This window comes from Scyliorhinus canicula, chromosome 18, assembly GCF_902713615.1.
Source record: "Scyliorhinus canicula chromosome 18, sScyCan1.1, whole genome shotgun sequence".
Classification (NCBI taxonomy): domain Eukaryota; kingdom Metazoa; phylum Chordata; class Chondrichthyes; order Carcharhiniformes; family Scyliorhinidae; genus Scyliorhinus; species Scyliorhinus canicula.
In genome coordinates, this window is record NC_052163.1 from 125,981,881 (window position 1) to 126,007,639 (window position 25,759).

Genomic DNA, 25,759 nt, shown 5'->3' on the forward strand with positions numbered 1-25,759 from the left:
CGGGACACGGCGGGGGGCGGGATTGACGCCGGACCCGGGCGATTCTCCGACCTGGCTCGGGGGTTGGAGAATCCCGCCCATGTGTCTTTTTATAAGCTTAATGAAGAAAACAAAGGCTGCTCTCCAAATGTTCCTGCCCCTCCTACGGTGATGTTTGTTAGTGTCGGGGTCAGGAGATCCCACACAAAGACTTGCATTTCACAACCTCAGGATATCCCAAAGTGATTTACAGCCAATGAAATACTTTGAAGTGTAGTCACTGTTACATTGCGGGAATTGCTAATTTATGCACAGCAAGTTCCAAATTACAAGAATTTAATAGTATCACACAATGTTTGAATGGTAGCTGAGGGATTAAATATGGTCAGGACCAATGTTTTCCTGTTTTTTCTGTGTAATGCATGGCTGCATCATTTAAGTGTTTGCATGCTTTAATGGAGCTGTGCATGCATGCTACCTTATAGGGACTGACTTGTGTATGGCTTGAATGGGAAATGTGCCTTGCTGCATGGCACCATCCCATGCAGTCGATAGGACCAGGACATTCTGAGAACTTTAATGTTCTTTTTCGAAACAATGTGGTGGGAACTTTTACATCCACCCCATGGTGGATGGGATCTCCTCCAAAAGACATCTTTGGCATTATAGCACTCTCTTTTTACTCGAGACTAGGTTATGTGCTCAAGTCTCAGGAGTGGGATTTGAACCCACAACCTTCTTACTCAGAAGTAAGAGGACTACCACTGATTCCTGACTGGTACCTAATATTTTCTTGAGATACTGAGGTAAATAGCCCACGGCCTGTCATGGAAATGATCACCAGGGTTGAAAGAAGCAAAAGGGAGAACAAGGCAAATCAAAAACTAATAGCTAGGACCACCGAGCCAGCGGTTTAACGTCTGGATAATGTGTGAAGAAGGAAAGGCTGACGAGGATCAGGAGTTCTCAGTTCGAATACCAGGGAAATAATGAATAAGACTGGGAGGATGTAGACAATATTTCAATCATGTTAAACTGGCTGTCTAAATACTTTAAAGCAGCAACTAAGCAGTTTAGGTCTCAGTTGAAATGAGAAGATGCGGGCAACATTTATTTAAAGAACGTTTCAGTCTTTAGAATTGGAAAACAACAAATGTTGTAATCTCTGAAGAGGAATTTCAGGCTGCAGTTGAGTGCTCTGTGGTCGATGAGGTTCATCAGTCCCTTGAGATCTGATTTCATAGTTTTTGATGTTATCAAAACGGTCGAACTGAGTTACAAACTTAGAACTCCCTTGCCAGCTTCCATTATTCACCAATTTCTCAACACTGGCCTAACAATGTTACTGCAATTTATTGCTGCATTCATTCAACACTTGCACCCAAAATAAACTCAGCTCCTGACTAATTAAAAGCAAGGCTATTAAATAATTGAATAATATAGGCATTTGAACAGATAGCCACGCACTTATTTGACCTGTATTATACCTCCTTCTCCTGACATACCGGAACAGTAAAATGATTAAGCCCGTCAACCGTCATTGCCCCTCTAAACCCTCCCGAAGTAACTGTTTTAAACTTAGGTATCACTTTTTGTAATTGTACTGGTCATTCATCAGTGATACAGGAAATGTAGATCAAAAATCTCTAAAATGCCAGTTTTCAGAATGTACTTTGAAAACAAGAGACCTGCTGTTGTCTGCTACAAGACGGGGAACAAAGACATGTGATTATAAATGGCCCAGTGGGTAAAGACGCGACTCAGTTATGGCACTGAGCTATACTAGACTAGGAAGATCCCAGGTTCTGGTGCAGAAGATGTCGGTAAGGAGAACAAAACTGGCCTCAGTTTCTTTGGGCAGAGAAAAAGAGGGATTTGATGCAATCCCTTGAATTCCACATGCTTATAATATCTGGGAAGGCAGATTGTATTCTGCTGCAGCCTATACGAAAACAGGAAGGATATAAAGGTGAGCATGTTGCCCAAGATCACATTACAATCAATTTTCATCTCCGACTTGCCCTAGTTTCATGGAAAAGCTTTTGGCTGTAAATCCCAACTCATGAATTTAAACTTCGTAACACATTGGAAAAGGTTATTACTTTTTTAAAAATTTTGAGTACCCAATTCATTTTTTCCAATCAAGGGGCAATTTAGCGTGGCCAATCCACCTACCCTGCATATCTTTAGGCTGCGGGGGCAAAACCCTCGCAGACACGGGGGAGAATGTGCACACTCCACACGGACAGTGACCCAGAGCCGGAATCAAACCTGGGACCTCGGCGCCATGAGGCAGCAGTGCTAACCACTGCAGCAACGTGCTGCCTGTGGAAAAGATTATTACAACAATTTGTATTTGAGAATCAAAGTCTCAGGCCCTCTATATCCTCGGAAGGTAAACCCAGTCCTCAACCATCCAAAGCCTACCACCATTCCCGATGTAAATCTGGCCATATGGTAAATCATGACGGTTTTCTCTGTATTCCACAGTATGATTCCATTATGCATTATTGCCAGCACCCTCTTTTTCTGTGGGAATATTGAAAACCCTTACCACCTTTCAGAGGAGCCATTTACAGGATATTTGCTGACAGAAGTATATACCAACAATTTCCTCTGGGTGGGAGGAGGGAAGGGAGGCAAAGCAGTACAAGTATCTGCAGAGGTGTGATACCACCCTTAGCTGGAACTCAATTTAATTTCAGGCCACAATGAGGTTGTTTCCATTGATTTATATTGTTTTCTACTGGACTGTAAAATGAGCTGCCGATTCTCTGTCACCCATTCTGTGTTATTGCCCAAAGCGAGTTTCATGTTAAAAATGAATGTGTTCACAAGCTCCTGGTGGCTTTAAGAATAATTTTCTTTCTCCTTTTTCTTCTATGAAAATGAAAATCGCTTATTGTCACGAGTAGGCTTCAATGAAGTTACTGTGAAAAGCCCCTAGTCGCCACATTCCGGCGCCTGTCCGGGGATCGAACCGTGCTGCTGGCCTGCGTGGTCTGCTTTAAAAGCCAGCGATTTAGCCTGGTGAGCTAAACCAGCCCCTAATGGTCCCAACCACAAGCCATAAGATCAAAATGATCTCTATGGTGCTTTTCTTTTAACTCTTGGCCTCAAGTTGTGTTATTCCCTGCAGAGATTGTAGAGAAAGGTGAACAGCCTGCCTAATTTGCGTTCAAGATGCAGAAGATCTACCGTATCTGGCAAAGGTTCTCAAGCTGGTGTAATAACACAAAGGTGATGCCTCTTTCACATAACCTGTCATATAAACTTGCTTACATGAATGTTAAAAGGCAGGAGCTTCACATGAACATAGCCAAGAGTCTGCACACCCTCCATTGAATATTACGAATCTGTGTATAGGCTTTTCAAAACAACCTAAATTCAGCGTTCATTCATGCCATCTTTAAACTAGAACGCCAATCTGTATTGGATCTTTTGTATATCCTCCTGTTGTTTCTACGAAGGTTTGTTAATAGTTCAAACCTTTTCAGAAAGGAGTCTTCTTTTTGAAAAACTGCAAGTAAGCATTTTCATTTGTAACTATTTCTTTACGAAAGTGGGTGGTGGGATATTGGCAGGGGAAGGGGGGGGGGGGGGGCGCGGGAGTGAATGTCAGGTGGCGGACTAGTGAGATATTTAAGTATCGAGCTCACTGCTCGTTTGCCTCTGCCAGGCGTAAAAAGATAGAAAGGATCAATGAAACCGTGAGTAAGATAAATATTCTGTCTGGATGGAGATAGAATGGAGGATCTCGATCGGAATGGATCAAATTTCCATCTCAGTTTGAGAATGTTCGTGCAGGTATAGTAATCTTTCCTTTTCCAGTATGTGGGGCTGAAGATTGGAAGGGTCACCTTTGGTTATTATTTTATTATGGGTTCATTTCCTCCTCCACAAAATTCCCACTTCTTATATTTGCCGATTTGCCATTGGGCTTGCTTTATAGTGTCCCAGAGTAGAAAGCCACTGCTCTGTATTGCCTCTCTATTTTAAATGATGGGATTCTATCCTCTCTATTTAACTCCTCAGTCCTTCTATTCCTTTGCTCTTCTCCTAGTTTCTGATAACCTTCTTTGTGCTTGCTGGACTCGGCTGTAATATTTTAAATTGCTCCAAATGGACATATCTTGATGACTGATGAGAAAAATGCTGTGTCTTGATTGCTAATCTTTAAATGTTTCATTGCTTTCTTGCTCCACGTTGAGATTTGTTTACTTGAAATGATTGGCTTTTTACGCATAAATTTTAGCATTTTATTCCCGCACAATTCTGTGGAAGAAAAGAAAAGGCTTGCATTTAGTCAAACTAAAGGACCTCAAGAATGAATATGCTTTATTTTACACATTGATTCTTCATAACTCCTTCACTAGTTTACGGCAGTAAGAACCTATTTGAACTTTGTTCCAATTTCATTTTCACCACAGAAACTATTGTCCCACTGCCAATGTCTTGAACCGTATTTCCATTTATGGTGTTCATCCATCATCGTTAATGTTCTCAGCAGTTGTGCCAATGGTGTTCATAGCTCTTCATATTTCCATTCAGGACCTCACAGAAATGCTTCAAGCCATCCTTAATGGACAGGCTGTCAATATTACAAAAGAAAGAGGTTAGAGCAGTATTGATATTCTGCCAATAGAGGTCACTAGAACACTTTGTACAGAATATCTATGGGGTGAAATTACTCGAATTAAGCATGTGCTAATGTGGGGTAATTTGGTCGGTTAGCATTGATAATGCATTCATGCATTTTGCTCACTTTACCAAGAGTTCGCCTGTGACTAACTGCATTAATACACATTAACACATACACGTAGTATTAACAGGTATTTAAAATACAAACTTGTTAAGCATCAATTGAAGGGAAAGGTGTAAATTATTGCAGCCTTTCCCTCTAATTATTAGCATGGAGTATTAACAGGCATCGGGCCAGATCTTTGCTCCTGAGATACGTAGCTTGAGCTGGGAAATTTCCCAGCTTGGTACACTGACCTTGGGAAACCATACATTGAACGGCGCGATTTTTGCTCCGGGGAGTAGGATGGAGTTGGACCTAATGCCCACTGGCACAGATTGGAGATGGCCACATGGGATGCCGGATGTTAAGGCAGGCTGGTTAAAATCCCCATCTCGGTTCCTGAGACTTTGTCCTAGTTTTTCTGATACATATTAGGCCCACTAACCCTTGCCATCTCCTCCCACCCTAAATTCCCCCCTCATAATTTTCCATGCCAACACATGCCCCCCCCACCCCCCATCCCCATGGCTTCTTCTTGTCCAATGTCATTTTATTATCACTTCATGACTTCCAATCCATCCCCATGAGCCCTTATAACCCTACTTTGTACCAACTCATGCCTTTCACCCACCACACGTTGGCCTTACACCCTCCATGCCAACTCACCCAGTATCCACCATAGGCAGATCTCAGGAGCCAAGTTGAGATGAAATAAAATAAAACTCTATTTATTACGGAGTCCTTTACAAAAAAAAAGTCCCAATCATGAAAGCCTATTCAATACATTTGAATCCCCTCAAGTGCTTAATCTTTTATAAAGCAAACATTTGTGACTAACACAGGGCAGCACGGTAGCATGGTGGTTAGCATAAATGCTTCACAGCTCCAGGGTCCCAGGTTCGGTTCCCGGCTGGGTCACTGTCTGTGCGGAGTCTGCATGTCCTCCCCGAGTGTGCGTGGGTTTCCTCCGGGTGCTCCGGTTTCCTCCCACAGTCCAAAGATGTGCGGGTTAGGTGGATTGGCCATGCTAAATTGCCCGTAGTGTCCTAAAAAGGGTAAGGTTAAGGGGGGTGGTTGTTGGGTTACGGGTATAGGGTGGATACGTGGGTTTGAGTAGGGTGATCATTGCTCGGCACAACATCGAGGGTCGAAGGGCCTGTTCTGTGCTGTACTGTTCTATGTTCTATTTGTATTCATAGCCCACCATCAAGGCCAGCTAATCCTTTAATATCTGATGATATCAATGAAACCATGAATTTACAGCCCTCCACTGAGACAGTGATAGTTTGTGGAAAGCAGTCAAGCATTAATAATGTTATAAAGGTTGCATTTAGGATTATGTCAATAAATGGCTTTGAAATTGCATGAACAGGGGCAGCACAGTGGTGCAGTGGTTAGCATTGCTGCCTCACGGCGCCGAGGTCCCAGGTTCGATCCCGGTCCTGGGTCACTGTCCGTGTGGAGTTTGCACATTCATCCACACAACCTAAAGATGTGCAGGGTAGGTGGATTGGCCACGCTAAATTGCCCTTTAATTGGGAATAAATGAATTGGGTACTCTAAATTTTTAAAATAGCATTACAAAAAAAAAAGAAGCTGCAAGAACAGATTTTTTTCAATTCACAAGCACTGGCAAACGCTTTTTTTATTTTTAAAGGGAAGGGGATTTAAATAACTTGAGTTTGAAAGTTCTACATACCTTATCTGCCCTTCATGAACACCTACGATGCCACCTTTAAGTCACACACTGTGGGTTGAGGATATTCTTGGAGTGAAAATCGGGTCTGCTTGTCCTGTGTACTGAATTGAAATAGGCCAGCTGATTTGTAATTCAAGCCTGTATGCTTCACAACCCGCCCCTTTGCCCAATCACAAAAAATAAATCTGCTGGAAACAGGGGGAGGACTCCTGGATCTGGGTCCAATCTACTACTTTTAAAGGTCAGCAGAGTCTCCATGACACCGCGAAGATCTGACCCATCCTGTATGGAGCGCAGCAGGAGACAATATCGCCAAGAACTTTAAGTTTCAGTATCTTTTTTCCAAACAATCCAGAGAGGCTCGCTGACTCTCCTGATGTGCAGATTTAATTTTCATTTTTAAATGTTTTAATTGGCGTTTTACAATTTTACAGAATGATATTTTTAACAAACGGTGTACCTGGTATTTACATGTTGTACAGTTTCTTATGTAAATACATATTTCTTGACATACATTCTCCCCATCCTGCCCCCTCCCTGTCCCCTCGTTGGTAGCCCCCTCTTCCGCCCTGGGTGTCCTACTGCTGAGCTCCGCTCCTCTTTTCTGTGACTTTTGTGGTTGACCTTGTTGGTTCGGGGATGGGGGCGGCTTCTTGCCTCCTCCCCTCGCCCCTTTTTCCCCCATGTTTCTCTCTGTGGCTCCCTTGGGTTACCTCCCATCTCGTCCCCCTTTGTACCTCCTGGTTGTATGCGTTCTTGTCTGCTCTCCCCCGTCTCCCCCTCTTTCCCTAGTCGCTGTTGGTCTCGAACTGGTCTTGGAACAGGCCGACGAATGGCGCCTACGCTATGTCGAAGCCCTCTTCTGGGACCCTCAGATGGTGAACTTAAGCATCTCCAGGTGGTGAAATTCCGCCAGGTCTGTCGCTCACCAGCCAAGCAGGATTCTCCGGCATGCGATTAGGGATGCAAAAGCCAGGACGTTGGCCCTCTTCCCCACATGTAACTCTGGCTGGTCCGATACCCCAAAGACAGCCACTCTCGTGCATGGCTCCACCCTCATCCCGACAATCTTGGACATCGCCTCGAAGAAGGCTGTCCAGAACCAGACAAGTCTGGGGCAAGCCCAGAACATATGAGCGTGGTTGGCCGGGCCTCCATGGCGCTGTTCCCATTTATCCTCCACCTGCGGGAAGAACCTGTTCATTCGGGTTCTGGTCGGGTGGGCTCTGCGCTCCATTTTAAACTGCATGAGGCTAAGCCTTGCGCAGGAGGACATGGAGTTGGCCCTGCTTAGTGCTTCGCTCCAGAGTCCCCCAACCCACTTCCGTCCGCAGTTCATCCTCCCATTTTCATCTGGCTTCGTCCAGTGGTAGTCTTGCCTGTCCAGTAACCGTCCGTGTATGTTCCAACAGTTTCCCCCCTCCTTACTGTCCACGTTGATTAGTTCCTCCAGTAGAGTGTCTCTGGGGCCCTGGGGTATTTTGCCATCTCCTTGCAGAGAAAGTGTTTGATTTTGAGATGTCCGAGTTCCTATCCTGTTGGTAGTTCCAGGTCTTCCGTCAGTTTACCTAAGGTCGCTAGTCTGACCCCCATGTAAAAGTCCCTGACTCAGGCTAGGTGGATTGGGGTGGCTAGGTGGATTGGCCACGCTAAATTGCCCCTTAATTGGAAAAAATGAATTGGGTACTCTAAATGTATTTAAAAAAGAAAAATAAAAGTCCCTGACTGTTCGCATCCACCCGTCCTGTCTCCATTTTTTTAAGGTGGTAACGAGCATGGCTGGTGGGAACTTCTGGTTTCTGCAGATAGGGGTCATGGAGGACATCTCGGTTAGACCGAAATGCTGCCTCATCTGGTTCCATGTCCTTAGTGTGGCTACCACCACTGGGCAGGATGTGCATTTCGTCGGAGTGGATGGGAGCACTGCAGTGGCGGGGGCTCAGAGGGTTGTTCCCTTGCAGGAAGACGCCTCCATCCTCACCAATTCCATATTGGTGTGAAGATGCCGGCATTGGACTGGGGTGAGCACAGTAAGAAGTCTTACAACACCAGGTTAAAGTCCAACATGTTTGTTTTGAATCACTAGCTTTCGGAGCACTGCTCCTTCTCCTTTAAGCTCCCTTGGGCTGCCACTAACCTTAAACTTCTGCTTCCACAGCGACAATCCTGTCGCTCTGGCCCTTCGAGGCTCTCTCCAGGTTTTGGATTGCCCTCTCCTGTGCCTCCACTTTCTTCTGCAACTTGTGGATTGTTTTTTGTAAGGTGATCATTGCCTCCAGCCAGGGTCCCAGGTTCGATTCCCAGTTTGGATCACTGTCTGTGCGGAGTCTGCACGTTCTCCCCGTGTCTGCGTGGGTCTCCTCCGGGTGCTCCGGTTTCCTCCCACATGTCCCGAAAGATGTGCTGTTCGGTAATTTGGGCGTTCTGGATTCTCCCTCTGTGTACCCGAACAGGAGCTGGAATGTGGCGACTAGGGGATTTTCACAGTAACTTCATTGCAGTCTTAATGTAAGCCTACTTGTGACAATAATAAACATTATTATTATTCTTACCTTGACTGCCACCTGGATTTCAATTCTGATCACCTCTTTAATGGCAGCCAGCTCCTTCTTGAGGAAGATCTTCCATTCGTCTCAAGGTAGTGGGGGCGTGGGGGAGGCTGATGTTTGGGTCAATGGTCTCCCTCTCTCTGGGTGGCCGGGGCCCTGCACCTCGTGGGTCTGCTGGTACGTCCGCTTCCTGTTCGACTTCTGCCGTCCCTTTCGACCCTTCGAGCTCCTGTTTGCTAGCATTTCTTTTTGCAGTCGTTTTCTGTCCTCTGTTGAGGTTGATTTGCCTTCGATGTTGCAGGCACAATTCGCCTACAAGTGCCTATCTGGCTCTGGTTGGGAGACGAGCCTCGTGATGTGCGTCACCGGAAGTCGCACATTTCATTTTAGATGACACGCTGTTTGCTTCATCCCCTCGATATTGTCGGGTGTACACATACCATTTACCACGATCTGCAGATCTTACCCTTAAATCTTCCTCTGAGCCTTTCTGTGCTGTCCCCCCATTTCTCACCAATGCTTGTGCACTCCACACATGGAATGGGCTGCAGTGTGCCATTTATAATTGGTAAGTTGCTCTTTAGCTGGTTAAGCAGGACATTTTCAGCAACTTTTTGACTATCTACTTGGTTATGCAATTTATTATAACCTCATCCTAATGCATCTATGATGCACAGAGTAAAGTTAGGTATCCTGTCAACGCATTAATAAAGGCAAATGTTACAATTCCCCAAATTCCCATTTAGGACATGGAGTAATTTCACCTCCATCACAGATATGACATCTGGCAAGCACACCATCACTGTTCCTTCATCAGCGTTTGCTGAACCCATACAATTGGATAGCACTGAACTCTTGAGAGTTAATCATCGGAGTCTAAACAGACTCCCTAGTTTTAATATTCCCGGTTCAGTAGTGAATTGTGGGAAATGTTCATGCACTTATCTAGTCTTGCCATCAATCTTCTGTTTATTTAGTACAGAAGTTAAAATAACGTTATCAGCTGCACATCACTGGATGGGAAAATTTCATCACCAAGCTGCCAGCAAGCGATGAGATTCTGTTGGACCTTTAACTGATTGTTTCCTGTGACGTAGGAAGAATGTAGCAAAATACAAACAGAGGGAACATTGAAGTTTCCTCTCAACAACTGGACGATAAGAGTGAAGAATTATATTGGGCCTTGATGAGATCACATCTGGTCGATTGTGTACACTTTGGCATCCATACCGAAGAAAGGATATATTTGCCTTGGAGGGAATGCAAAGAAGGTTCACTGGACCGATTCCCAGGATGGGAGCCTGTCCTACGAGGAGTAATTGTGCAGACTCGGCCTATTTTTCCGAGCGTTTTGAAGAACGAGAAGTGATCTCACTGAAACATTTGAAACGTGAGGCAGATAATGGGAGGAGGTTTCCCCTGGCAGGGGTGTGTAGAACCAGGGATCACATTTTCAGAATAAGAGTTTGATCATCGAGGACTGAGAAACTCCATCACTCAATTGGATCTTTGGAATCCTCTACCCTACAATGCTGCGGATTTTGAATTTCTGAGTATTTTAAAGACAGAGATCGATAAACGTTTGAGTGCTAATGAGATTAAGAGATTGTTAATTGTATATTAATTGTATTTAATTGTATGCAGGTGCATTAACTGAAGACTCACATGTCTTCCCATAAGTAGGAACAGATTGAAATTGTGGCAGTTGAGTGAGGGGATGTCTGTTTGTAATGTGCATCTTTGTGAATAAAAGCTTACACAAAACGTGTAAAGATTAGCTCCAGGTCTATCCTTCATTGCCTGGCTTTCTGGAATAGAACAGATGTGAGGAGTGGGCGGGAAGGTGGAGTTGAGGTAAAAGCTCAGTCACAATTTTATTGAACGATGGGCTGAATGGCCTTTTCCTGTTCCTATCTCTTATTGTCTTAGGCTGAGAGAATGGTTCTCAACCCATTACAGCAGAACAGTGGTTCATGCAGTTCAGTAGCACATCTGGATGGAAAACTTCTGACGAGGCGTCAATCTTTCATGTGTACAGATGTGCACGGTGCCAGCAATTAAAGCCATGGAGGTTCAATTTTCCCCCAGTGTCCCTCAATATCCTGCCGCACGTTTGGCAGAAATTGCAGAGAAATGCAGCAAATACCCAGTTGCAGGGTTTCCCTGGGATCTCCGCCAGATTTCTGCTAAAATTACAATGAGAGATTGGGAGGAAACACCCCCCACCCACCCACCCCCCATAACCTTCGTTGGAACAAACTGCTGATAGAGTGCAAATCAGATCAGGTGTCAAAATCCGATCTAACCGTGGGGCGACACCAGAGAGGTTTGCTCCTTTTCAATCCCGAGTCTGGTTAGACCCTAGCATAAGATTCTGGGTTTGTGCCGATGATAAAAGGTGTAAACCATAAAACTCTAGAATAAAGGCCATTCAGCCCATCGTGTCTGTTCCGGCTATGTAGCGTGAACGCAGTTTGAATCTAATTCATAATTCCTATAAGTTTGGGTTTGATTCATTGCAAGAAGTTGCCGGGTTTATAGAAACAAAAAAAAAAACACCTTCTGCATCATGACCTGTGTCTCACCAATCTGGGTATAGAGCCCCTGCCTCTCACCAATCTACCCTCATAATAACTGATGAATGACCAGGCATCCAGAGATTGATAGCCAAGTTTAAAATTATTCAGCTGTAATTCTATTGAGAAAATGGACTTCCTTAGTTCCAAAATGAATGGCAAACTCAGTATCATATTGTCTTCTTGGGCATGATTTTTGAATAATTATCTAAAACTCACATCAGATTCTAATTCCAATCAGATACCACACAATCTAAATGCCCTTTAGGCATTTTAAATATTTTGGAAGCTGATACTACACAAACAGAGGTGGTCATGTGGTGAAGTGGATATAGTGCTCCTGCCTCTGAATCAGGAGCTCTGCCCTTGTGTCGCACTCCAGGACTTGATGGCTAAGGAACAGGTTGAGCATCATGTGATAGAAAGAAAGTTGAAGCCTCCACCAGCACTATCCAGAACATGCATAAAGGTGGATGCTACCATGGCAAATTGGTGACCAGGGAAGTATTGGGATGGGGGTGGTGTGCACGTATTGCTCATCCCTCCCAGAGGTTTGTGCCGCTCCCACCAACGCTCAACAAGGCCACCCTACAGCAATAAAGCACTGCCGGTGGGGGGCATGAACCTGGGTGCGTGGGCTTTCTACCGCTCACTAGTGGACGTTGCTGGGACTGCAACTGGGCCCTGGGATGAGGAGAACTTGGACCCCAGAAGCCGAGGGTATTGGTGCAGAGGAATCAGGGACCCTGCAATGGGCGTGTGGGTTGGGTTTTGGAGGACACGTGGGTGGAACAAAGTGGGGAGGCTAGCAGCTTGCGGGGGAGGGGGGGAGGTTCCATTTGGTACAGAGCACCAATCAACATAGCCCCATCCCACTTCCTGCCTCTCTATGACGCAGTTTGCTTGATGAAAAACCCACCCACTCCTGCCCGCCTGCCATGCCAACTGTTTTATGGCATGGGCAGCGTAACATTTGGGTCATTTGGCATGGTAACAAGCTCAGTTGCCCAGCAGCCATTTATTTAAGAGTGGTGGGCAGTCTGCCACTTTCCGCTCCCAACTGCATTATAGGGACTTAGCCGGGGGTGGGCAGGAAGGTGGGGGCTAGTCACCCATCATATTTTATGTACCCTCCCCCCCCCAACTTTGCTGAAAAAATGTCCGACTGGGTCCATAAAATCCGGGTTTACGAGTGAACTGTGATACACCACTAAAGAGCACTGAATCCTCTTCAAATTTAGTAGACACATTTTAAGAACCAAATGATTAAAAAACAATATTCTGGAAGACACTATTATGGTCTCAGAACAAATTCTTCATCATTTTAACAAAGATTCCAAACAGGTCAACACTTCAGCTAAAATAATGGAGTGAGCAATTTCAGATAAACACGTCAACATTCATACAGTTGTGTTCCACAGCATAATTTTGGGTCTGACATATAATAAACAGTGAATTATGTGAAGATGTGCAAACCTACCAAAGGATAAACAGATTTGCTTGGCCGCCAATCCTTGTGCAGCTGCTTTGGCCTGGCTAGTTCCTGGATTCGGGGACTGGGTTTATCTCTCATTGCTTCCTGACTCACTGGCCACATGGGGGATGGCCTATAAGACAAACACCCACGTTAGCATTGGATAGTTCTGAATATAATGCATTCACATATTGATAATCTCAGTCATAATACGATCGGCACAGTAAGAAGTCTTACAACAACAGCAGGTTAAAGTCCAACAGGTTTGTTTCAAACACGAGCTTTCGGAGCGCAGCTCCTTCCTCAGGTGAATGGCGAGGTATCCTCGCCATTCACCTGAGGAAGGAGCTGCGCTCCGAAAGCTCGTGTTTGAAACAAACCTGTTGGACTTTAACCTGGTGTTGTAAGACCTCTTACTGTGCTCACCCCAGTCCAACGCCGGCATCTCCACATCATAATACGATCGGAGCACAGCACCCCAATCACCAAGGAAATATTCGACGACCAAAAAATTTATGTTTGGCCATATTCATTCACATGCACTTGAACTCACATATAAATTATAGGCATACATTGCCAATCTCGCTGTAAAGTAAAGAATAAAGGTTTATTTAAGAAATGATCTGTTGTTGGTGTCCAGACATATGCCTTACTTCTCAATACTCATCAAGGTTTAATCGTCAATTTTATTTGATGAGTTTGTCAAATTTTTCTTCAGTTGTTTTACAAGTCGCCATCACACACTCAAGTTGCTATGTGTGTAGAACGTTTAATGAGACTATTTTATTTATAAACATTTTCTGTGCCTGAAGGCAAGCCCTGTCTGCTGATGCTTCATCCTGTTTCCTTGTCGGATGCTCTTCACGGTGTTGATGTGTTATTGCCTTCCACTTCTATTCACTGTTCTTTGAAGTGCTGAGGGTTTTGGCCAAGGTTGGTATCATGGCCGGTACAGGCTTGGAGGGCCGAAGGGCCTGATCCTGTGCTGTATTGTTCTTTGTTCTTTGTTCTAGGGGCAGGGCGAGGAGGCAGGTCCCAGCCTACCCCTGCAAGAATTGGAATTGAACTAGGACTGTTGGTATTACTTTGAACTATATACTAGTCATCCATCCAACTCCAAGCAGAGATTCATAAGCATAACATGTGCAATAATATCATTGATGTGGTTGGCAGCTAACTGTTGGAGTGACCATGTGACCTATTTATAAGATCGCTTGGACACCTAAGCTGCATCTTCTTTCCTGGGTATCCGTGTGGCTCACATCTGTCCTATTACCTTATAAACATGTTGGATTGATCCTTTTCTCAGGACATTTTGAAGCAAATTTATGCCGCTGGAGTTGGGGGTTGGGAGTTATCACTATAGCTGAGTGTGGGTTCGTATGACAACATACCATCTCCTGTTGCACAAGTATTTCCTTGAGGATTATGACAGCTTTACCATTCAGCTTGTTCCATGAGCTGCCAAAAAAGTATATATATTTCCCATGCCGAGAGAGGCCGTTGTATAGCTTCATTCATGCATTCTTTGGCAGGAAAAGCTTATCAGCTGAGTGTCAATTCTTCTCCCACTTCTGGCTTCACAATCTTTCCTATCTTTCTGTTTTACCTGTGCTGCTTTGGTCACTGTTCTTCGGATCTTCCTTTGCATATATCTCACATTCCATATATTTGGTATTTTCAATTTTTACACAGTTGCACTTTATGTTTAATATTTCCAGTATGCGTGGTTCTTATACATCTTGGCATCTTCGGTGTTGGTGTGCCTCCCTTCCGCCCTTCCTTCTCCCTTATCTTATATTCTTTGCAGTGTTGATTTGGGCACTCATGGATTCTTACCCCCCTCACAAACGCCATGATCATTCTGTCTATGTTTTGGAAATAGGCCTTGGGGATGAAGATCGGTATTGATCTGAACAGGAAGAGGAATCTTGGCAGTACTTTCATTTTGATTGTCTGCACTCTTCCCGCCAGGGAGAGTGGGAGTGCATCCCATCTCTGCAGGTCCTTTTTGACTTCCTCCATCAGGCTGGTCAGATTCCACTTGTGATCTGTTGTCCAGTCCCTGGCTATTTGGATCCCCAGGTAGCAGAATTTGTTTTTCTATCGCTCTGGTCCGTCAAAGCTTTATCGAGGTCCAGGATTGCTTTTCCTGCACTTTCGTACGCAGGTCATCGATCGTGTACTGGAGGGAAACCATCGCCTCCGTCACCACCTCCTTCACCGCCACTTGGATCTCTGTTTCTATTGTCTCCTTCATGGCGGCCACTTCCTTTTTGAGGAAACTTCTCCACCCGTCCCCTGGTGGGGAGGGGGAGGTTGTTGCTTGTGTCGGCACCAGTGCTCGGGTCGCCGGTCTTCCCTGCTCTTAGGCGGCCGGGTCTTCCACCCCCACCACGTGGGTCCACCGGCTCGTCCACCTGTTGTCATGTCCCTTTCTGCCACTTCTGCCTTCTCGTACGCCCTTCGAGCTACCGTTCGTTGGCATCTCCTTCTCTTTGACATTTTTTCTGTTGGCTTTTCAGGCCAACTTTTTCTGAAATTAACCTTTTTGGTTCTAGTTGCGAGGGGAGCCACCTGATGTGGTAATCATTAATTTTCGGGTGAAGTGTTCTGCTAATCGATCTTGAGAAACATTTACTTGTTTACAGGTTACTAGCTGATGGAACATTGTTTAGATTTTAAGGACCCTGGGGTGTAAATAACTTATGAGGGGTATTGAGTTTGGTCCTGGCTAAACAAGTCAAGGCACATCTTTTAAGAAGAGACAAAAGAATGCCTCAGCACATCACCGTCACTGGAAGCCCATGCCTCACATTCCATGATGACCTACACTCAGGTATTAGAATCCTGAACAAGAACCCAACTATTTTCAATTTGTAAAACGGTGAGGAATTATTACTGCACCACAGGAATGATCGCACTGACCAGTCGGCATCTTTTATGTTAAAACAAACTTTAATTTAAGTTAAAATTTAAGTTAAGTTAAAATAAACTTTAATTTAATCACAGAATTAACTACATTAGCAACAAATAAATATATTTACAGTTAATAGTTACAACAGTTCTTAAGTAAAAAAAGAAACCTTAACTTACTTCCTAAACCTGTCACTATATTCCAATTAAGCAAACCAATATATTTTAAATACCATTCATGAATAAAGGTAACAACCAGGTTTCTACTTGCTTTTCTCTGTGCAGAATCTTTGGAGAAAGAACCTTTCAGGACAAAGTGAAACACTTCTGTTAAGATTAGAGTTCTAGGACCTATTGACTTTTCAGACAGGCCTGGTTCCTCCCATTAACTGCATCACCCAAAGCATAAGGCATTCTTTTGTCTCTTCTTAAAAGATGTGCCTTAGCTTGTTTAGCCAGAACCAAACTCAATACCCCTCATAAATTATCTACACCCCAGGGTCCTTAAAATCTAAACGATATTCCATCAGCTGGCAATCTGTAAACAAATAAATGTTTCTCAAGATCGATTAGCAGAACACGTCACCTGAAAATCAATGATTACCACCTTAATGACCATTCTAGAAGTCATTTGTGTGTTTGCATCTTAACCCAGGTTTTAATAACATTACTGCTAAAAAGATCAAATATGACAATTTCTTACATTTATCACACTGTCCCAAGAATTGAAATCACCCATTTTAACTGGGAATAGAAATTGGTCAGGTGGTGTGTTAATGAATTCTCCAAGCCTTCCTTCTCCATGCCCTGACTTCAGCACTGTGAGGTTGGACTGACCCTAAACCCAAGTCCCAATGTCATTCCACCAACACACACAAATAAGACGCTTCCTCACTTAGATGCCTCTGAAGCAGCCAATACTTGCTCGGACCAATAAGCAAAGTGACTTATTTGTATGCCTCATGGTACTATACTGGAGAAACTAATCATGGCCAACTCCCTCACCAATGCTGCTGCCGTCCCCCCAGCCCCCTCCAGCTCTAACCCCCAATTGGCATTGGCAATTGTCACTGGTATCAGCCCTTTATCCAAGCTGGTCCCATTCTTACAATAATAATAATCTTTATTGTCACAAGTAGGCTTACATTAACACTGCAATGAAGTTACTGTGAAAATCCCCTAGTCGCCACATTCCGGTGCCTGTTTGGGTACACTGAGGGAGAATTCAGAATGTCCAAATTACCTAACAAGCACGTATTTCAGGAATTGTGGGAGGAAACCAGAGCGCTCTGAGGAAACCCACGCAGACACGGGGAGAATGTGCAGACTCCGCACAGACAGTGACCCAAGCCGGGAATCGAAGCTGGGACCTTGGTGCTGTGAAGCCATAGTGCTAACCACTGTGCTACTGTGCTGCACATCTCCTGGGGCCAAAGCCTAATGTCTACAATCCCTCTTCCTGACTAACCCGATTCACAGCTCCGTTCTCCTCGCTAGGCTCCCTCACCTGACCCTCAGCCCTGATCCAAAGGATATGCCCAAGTCGCTAAGGAGAAGACTGCATCAGTTGTCACGATTAGGCAATGCTAAGACGCCAGCAGTACTGGACAAGAGTCCTGCTAATGTTTTTTCAGCAGCAGTAAATGCAGAAATGATATGCATTAGGGATTATTATTTCAATTTAAATTGCTAAATGTATTTACCTGCTTGTCCTGTAACCTTCAGCCAGCTTTTTGGGCTCACTGAGGTAAATGAATCTTGGAGTTTCAGCTGAAGGATACAAAATTGATCGAATAAGTGAAAACAGTAAATGATCACTCCCACCCTACTAATTAATTTAGCATCATTTTTTAAAAAGCATGGCGTGAAACTGGCCTTGCGTATCATCTTCTCAATGGAAAATAAAATTGGACAGCATGTAAAACCTATTGCTGATTCCATATGGCCCATTTGACCCTACAGACCAAGATAAATTTTAACCTACCAAGCTTTTTCTTTCCTGGCTTATTCTAAGGCCGTGGGGAACAATGTGCCTATTTCAGGTATCTTTGTTGGAGGCTTTTGAAAGGGACTCGACTGAAAAATGCTTGTGTAGATTTCAGGTGCTAAACAGAATAGGTCCAATCGCAATGGTCCCAATTGATGTACAGTTTGCCAAACGTGCTGGCCTGTATTTTGCATGAGTAATGACAGTGAAACTTCAATATTTGCCATCACTACTTCAACATGCTGTCAATGGTTCTATGCTTCTCCAGAGAGTGCACTATTTTTTCTTTTTTTTTAAATTTAGAGTACCCAACAATTCTTTTCCAATTAAGGGGCAATTTAGCGTGGCCAATCCACCTACCATGCACATCTTTGGGTTGTGGGGGTGAAACCCACGCAGACATGAGGAGAATGTACAAACTCCACATGGACAGTGACCCAGGGCCGGGATCGAACGCGGGTCCTCAACACCATAGGCAGCAGTGTTAACCACTGTGCCGCCCCCTTTGAATGGGTTTCTAACGGAGAATTGCTACTGCGTAACACCCTCACTGACTCTTAAAAGGCTGATTTTATATCTGTGGCATATCATGTTTTTTCATCATGAAATAAAAAACCTCATATATTAAAATACCTTTTCTTCTATCTTAATCCAATTATAGTCATTTATTTCAATATATGAAATACTGAAATTAAAAAAAAGAAATCAGAGCTTTAACTTCCTGTTTTTTTGTTTGTGTGAATATTTCAATGTGATTGGCTGCTTACTCTACTTGCTGACATCACTACTGCTGCATGCCCGGCGATCCCTATGACATACCAGGTTTAACCTGACATCAGTGAAGGGGAAAAACACGGCACAGAGTTTTATGGGCAGCTTTCTTCGAGGTCCAGCAGTGAGACGCTTTGCCATTTCCTGATCACTGACTGCAAAATCCAGTCCATCGCCTATGCCCAATATGAGGAAAGATCCCTTGGATAAAATATTGAGGGAGTGGCAGACGAGAGGATAGCATCTTCCTTCAGTTATTTTGGGACTTTTTATGGAAGCCTGATGCTCAGGCTCTTGTTAAGTCTTCATTTTCGTCACGATGCAGCTGACTAGAGATGAAGCCCGGTACTTTCCTCAGCTATCGGAATTCTGCATTTCCTTAGAATCTGACTGAGGTAACTACGGGTCACCTAACTATCACTTTGGTGATAGTGACCACAATTCGATTACATTTACTTTAGTGATGGAAAGGGATAGGTATATACCGCAGGGCAAGAGTTATAGCTGGGGGAAAGGCAATTACGATGCGATGAGGCAAGACTAAGGATGCATCGGATGGGGAGGGGAAACTGCAGGGGATGGGCACAATGGAAATGTGGAGCTTGTTCAAGGAACAGCTACTGCGTGTCCTTGATAAGTATGCACCTGTCAGGCGGGGAGGAAGTGGTCGAGCGAGGGAACCGTGGGTTACTAAAGCAGTTGAAACACTTGTCAAGAGGAAGAAGCAGGCTTATGTAAAGATGAGACGTGAAGGTTCAGTTAGGGCACTCAAGAGTTACAAGTTAGCTAGGAAGGACCTAAAGAGAGAGCTAAGAAGAGCCAGGAGGGGACATGAGAAGTCTTTGGCAGGTAGGATCAAGGATAACCCTAAAGCTTTCTACAGATATGTCAGGAATAAAAGAATGACTAGGGTAAGAGTAGGGCCAGTCAAGGACAGTAGTGGAAAGTTGTGCGTGGAGTCCGAGGAGATAGGAGGTGCTAAATGAATATTTTTCGTTAGTATTCACGCAGGAAAAAGACAATGTTGTCGAGGAGAATACTGAGATACAGGCTACTAGACTAGAAGGGCTTGAGGTTCATAAGGAGGAGGTGTTAGCAATTCTGAAAAGTGTGAAAATAGATGTCCACTGGGCTGGATGGGATTTATCCTAGGATTCTCTGGGAAGCTAGGGAGGAGATTGCTGAGCCTTTGGCTTTGATCTTTAAGTCATCTTTGTCTACAGGAATAGTGCCAGAAGACTGGAGGATAGCAAATGTTGTCCCCTTGTTCAAAAAGGGGAGTAGAGACAACCCCGGTAACTATAGACCAGTGAGCCTTACTTCTGTTGTGGGCAAAGTCTTGGAAAGTTTTAAAAGAGATAGGATGTATAATCATCTGGAAAGGAATAATTTGATTAAAGATAGTCAACACGGTTTTGTGAAGGGTAGGTCGTGCCTCAGAAACCTTATTGAATTCTTTGAGAAGGTGACCAAACAGGTGGATGAGGGTAAAGCAGTTGATGTGGTGTATATGGATTACAGTAAAGTGTTTGATAAGGTTCCCCATGGTAGGTTATTGCAGAAAATACGGAGGGATGGGATTCAGGGTGATTTAGCAGTTTGGATCAGAAATTGGCTAGCTGGAAGAAGACATAGGGTGGTGGTTGATGGGAAATGTTCAGACTGGAGTCCAGTTACTAGTGGTGTACCACAAGGATCTATTTTGGGCCCACTGCTGTTTGTCATTTTTATAAATGACCTGGAGGAGGGCGTAGAAGGATGGGTGAGTAAATTTGCAGATGACATTAAAGTCAGTGGAGTTGTGGACAGTGCAGAAGGATATTATAAGTTACAGAGGGACATAGATAAGCTGCAGAGCTGGGCTGAGAGGTGGCAAATGGAGTTTAATGCAGAAAAGTGTGAGGTGATTCATTTTGGAAGGAATAACAGGAAGACAGAGTACTGGGCTAATGGTAAGATTCTTGGTAGTGTGGATGAGCAGAGAGATCTCGGTATCCATGTACATAGATCCCTGAAAGTTGCCACCCAGGTTGAGAGGGTTGTTAAGAAGGCGTACGGTGTGTTAGCTTTTATTGGTAGAGGGAGCCATGAGGTCATGTTGCAGTTGTACAAAACTCTGGTGCGGCCGCATTTGGAATATTGCGTGCAGTTCTGGTCGCCGCATTATAGGAAGGATGTGGAAGCATTGGAAAGGGTGCAGAGGAGATTTACCAGAATGTTGCCTGGTATGGAGGGAAGATCTTATGAGGGAAGGCTGAGGGACTTGAGGCTGTTTTTGTTAGAGAGAAGAAGGTTAAGAAGTGACTTAATTGAGGCATACAAGATAGAACATAGAACAGTACAGCACAGAACAGGCCCTTCGGCCCTCGATGTTGTGCCGAGCAATGATCACCCTACTCAAGTCAACGTATCCAACCTATACCAGTAACTCAACAACCCCCCATCCCCCCATTAACCTTATTTTTTTTTAGGACACTAATGGCAATTTAGCATAGCCAATCCACCTAACCCACACATCTTTGGACTGTGGGAGGAAACCGGAGCACCCGGAGGAAACCCACGCACACACAGGGAGGACGTGCAGACTCCGCACAGACAGTGACCCAGCTGGGTATCGAACCTGGGACCCTGGAGCTGTGAAGCATTTATGCTAACCACCATGCTACCGTGCTGCCCGGAAAAATGGCAAAGATGATCAGAGGATTAGATAGGGTGGACAGTGAGAGCCTTTTTCCTCGGATGGTGATGTCCAGCATGAGGGGACATAGCTTTAAATTGAGGGGAGATAGATATAGGACAGATGTCAGAGGTAGGTTCTTTACTCAGAGAGTAGTAAGGGCGTGGAATGCCCTGCCTGTAACAGTAGTGGACTCGCAAACAGTAAGGGCATTCAAATGGATAGGCATATGGACGATAAGGGAATAGTGTAATGGGCTTTAGAGTAGTTTCACAGGTCGGCGCAATATCGAGGGCCGAAGGGCCTGTACTGCGCTGTAATGTTCTATGTTCTAAACCCTTATAAAACCATAGCAGTACAATTAGGTTCACTGTGGTGAGCAGTCTAAAGCGAGTCAGTGTTTCTTCTCAAAACACTGTACATTTCTCTGCTTAAAATGTTTAAATAACTTCTCCCGAAAAATGAACTTATTTCTTCCTCAACTATTCCCTGCGCTAAAGCTCCAGCAGTACTCTGAAGTTTCTCTTTAGCTTTCTACTTGTTCTCTTCAAGCCTATTTTAAATGGCTGTCCCTTTCAGGCCTACAAAGTATGAGGGGCATAGACAGAGTGGATAGTCAAGATACTTTTTCCCAGGGTCGAGGGGTCAATTACTAGAGGGCATAGGTTTAAGGTGCGAGGGGCAAGGTTTACAGATGTACGAGGCATGTTTTTTACACAGAGGGTAGTAGTTGCCTGGAACTCGCTGCCAGAGGAGGTGGTGGAAGCAGGGACGATAGTGACGTTTAAGGGGCATCTTGACTAATACATGAATAGGTTGGGAATAGAGGGGTATTGACCCCGGAAGTGTAGAAGATTTTAGTTTAGACGTGCAGCATGGTCGGCACAGGCTTGGAGGGCCGAAAGGCCTGTTCCTGTGCTGTACTTTTCTTTGTTCTTTGTTCTTTTGTCCAACCAGATGAAATAACATTTTATTATTCACCACATCAAACTCCTTTATAGAATCACTGCACAGAAAGAGGCAGTTCAGCCGGTCATGTTAATGCTAGCACCCTGCAAAAACAATTTGGCTAGCTCCACTCCCATGCCCTTTCTAATTTAAAAAAAATTCAATAAATCTTCTCTGATGGTGTGTCTATTACCGCAGGGGAAATAATCCCACAATCTCAGGTCATTCTTCAGAATTACAGTTTCCTATTGCTGACATCAACTGGTTGAATGTTCCCTATGATTTTATTATCCTTTCCAAAATGGGACATGTAGCGATGAAAATAGTACTTTACCTGCGGTTTTAATCATTGCTTTGTTCAAATCCCCAATTTAGAAAATCTGAAATTCTGCTGAGGAGGAATACTTTGATTTGAGAGCTCTGGCAAAAGAGTCTGTTAGCATGTGATGGTTACATTATGAGAGCGGGCATGCCGTCATCGCATTGAACAGCCTCACCACAGATTGGGCACTGAAGCTTTTCCCTAGATGTATTTAGTATCAAAAGATTGACGCCCGCTTCGAATTGAAGCAGTCTCTTCTGAGGCTGAGGATTTGTGTATCACTTAAAGCATTTGTGTATCACTTAAACGCATTACTGCTTGCCTACTACATGGAATCTCATGAAAACAAAGTCTAATACATAATCTCAAATTGGAAAGGTGGAACAGTTATCCGATGGGGAAAACTATCTACAAAAATAACTGTGGTTACTTGCTGTTTATTTACTCAGTTAGTCAACTCTACATATTTACTTCCCTCCTGCCCAGGCAAGGAACATGAGTGAATTCACCAATCTAGCTCACAGAAGGGATTGATGCAAGAAGGGAGTGTGGCTTGAAGAATTTTCGCTGCAATGCCATCCAAAACTTTGTGGAGTTGAGGTTACAATCAAATCAGCCATAATCATTCTGAATGGTGAAACAGGTTTGAGGGACCAGATGCCTACTCCTGCTCCTAGTTTGTATGTGCACACTCCCCTGAGGAACGTACAAAGCTGCTGAATTTACCCCACTGCCTCTCTGAGTTACTGACGAGCATCCTCTCATGAGGGACTTATTTTCAATTATACAATTTCAACAGCATCATAAGTTTAACGTTCATTGTGTCATTTAGCTTTTAGTTGTGCAGTGTACCATGCAAGACCCCGTTTATCCTACACCCACGTTCCCACCCTCCCCACCCACCTTCCCATCCACCTTCCCACCCTCCCCGCCCACCTTCCCACCCTCCCCACCCACCTTCCCACCCACCTTCCCACCCTCCCCGCCCACCTTCCCACCCTCCCCACCCACCTTCCCACCCACCTTCCCACCTTCCCACCCTCCCCACCCACCTTCCCACCCTCCCCGCCCACCTTCCCACCCTCCCCACCCACCTTCCCACCCACCTTCCCACCCTCCCCACCCACCTTCCCACCCTCCCCGCCCACCTTCCCACCCTCCCCGCCCACCTTCCCACCCTCCCCACCCACCTTCCCCACCCACCTTCCCACCCTTCCCATCCACCTTCCCACCCTCCCCACCCACCTTCCCACCCTCCCCACCCACCTTCCCACCCTCCCCACCCACCTTCCTACCCTCCCCACCCACCTTCCCACCCTCCCCAGTTTCATTTTGCTCACGTACCGTAAACAATGGGTTCTTTTTTTCTCCTTGATCTTTTGCTTCTAGAATATTGGTTGTTGGAACAGGATACACATTTTAGTGAAGAATGACAGTACACAAAAATATCACCGATCAGTAACATACTGCTCAACGCAGGTAATACATTTTATTAATTGCCACAACCTTTGCCATTGTCTTCCATGGTCTAATGCCACTTTCTCTGTTGCATCCTTGGAATTGATGGCACATGAGATAGAGAGAGAAATTTGAATCTTTTGAGAACCTAGGCCTCGCCCCCACCTTCCTGCCATCATTTGTATTTGGAGGGCCAAGGAAGGCAGTGTCAACAAGGCAGGGGGTGTCAGGGGTAGGTGAGTCTGCACCAGCTCTTGGAAAGAGCACCCAACTTAAGCCCACACCTTCACCCTATCCCTGTAACCCAGTAACCCCATCTAACCTAAGGGCAATTTAGGATGGCCAATCCACCTCACCTGCCGTCTTTGGACTGTGGGAGGAAACCGGAGCACCCGGAGGAAACTCACGCAGACATGGGGAGAACATGCAGACTCCGCACAGACAGTGACCCAACCCGGGAATCAAACCTGTGACCCTGCTGCTGTGAAGCCACAGTGCTAACCAGTATGCTACCGTACTGCACATATTTGTCCCATTAACTGCACTAAGGTGGACAATACAAATAAAATAGGAACTTTTTAAATTGCAGTCTTAGCTTATCAAATCATTTGGAGTCAGGCAAACCTGGCAAATATCATCGGATGGGCGAGGAAACACTGGGGTGGTATTTGTCATACCTGCTGGAACATCCTGCCCTGTCAATTCAATATAAATTGAGGGTGGGGTATAGTGGCAATGGAAAGCTCCCAAGGACTTTGCTCCTGTCCACCTCACTTGCATGGTAGGCAGTGCTAAACTCTGGAGAGCAATAGTAAATGCCCTGTGGCCCTCCATTGGGGGAGATAGCATTGCTGCAGCCTCGTCTCCCTCCAATTGGCTCCCTCAGCGTAACTTCTGAAAGCCCTGGTCTCTGTTCATCGTTTAGTTGGATCCAATCTCTGGAACGCTTCTGTCCTCTTAAGGTCCTATGGTAGCAATCGCGTGGTTGCTACGTTGGTTCCCTCATTGCAGCACCATTAGGATACTCTGTCCTCATACAGGTGGGGTCTCTCTTGATGGCCCAGATCCCGCCAGGAGCCCACTGTACAGACAAGATGGTTTATTGTTGGGCTGATCTGGATGGGGAGGTAGGTCAGCTACCTTGCTGGAATTCAGCTCTGAAGGACAAAATGCTGGCAGATTGCATCTGGTTGTTTTAACATTGACTCATTCGCCCCTTCAGCATGCAAACAGCAATGGTATTACAAAAATAAACTCTTATTACATAACGCATCAGTGCACTTCACTGGATCTGGACTTCAAACTCAGAATTATTTATGCACAATTGTAAATATATATAGCGCAACTCATTTCTGCAGCTTCATAACAGCTTTAATTATTTGAGTTCTCTCTTGCCAACAAGCACCAATGTCTCACATCAGTGTTTAACTAAACCTGTAACTTTCCTTATACTGTTGCCACCCCCTGGGCTCCAGCCCCACTTGACCCAGGGTCGCAACACAATTGAAACTAATAAATATTTCTTCAAAAAACACCCAAAGCCATTGGCCCTCAGCTGCCCAATAAATACATTCGCCAGGTTAGCAAATTTAAACACAAATAAATGTATTAATAACATCAACTATAATTAAATATACAGCAAACATATTGGGCGGGATT

The 25,759-nt window shown here is 44.8% G+C and overlaps 1 protein-coding gene across 1 annotated transcript in view; it reads right to left on the bottom strand.

The window, feature by feature from the left end:
• theg (theg spermatid protein) overlaps positions 1 to 25,759 on the bottom strand; it is a 72,140-nt gene that overhangs the window by 14,052 nt on the left and 32,329 nt on the right. Inside the window, exons 7-9 of the mRNA XM_038777689.1 lie at positions 23,987 to 24,027; positions 17,641 to 17,707; positions 13,028 to 13,154 (exon numbers count right to left, since the gene is read on the bottom strand). Of these exons, the coding sequence (XP_038633617.1) occupies positions 13,028 to 13,154; positions 17,641 to 17,707; positions 23,987 to 24,027 (235 nt within the window). The remainder of the gene's footprint in view (positions 1 to 13,027; positions 13,155 to 17,640; positions 17,708 to 23,986; positions 24,028 to 25,759) is intronic.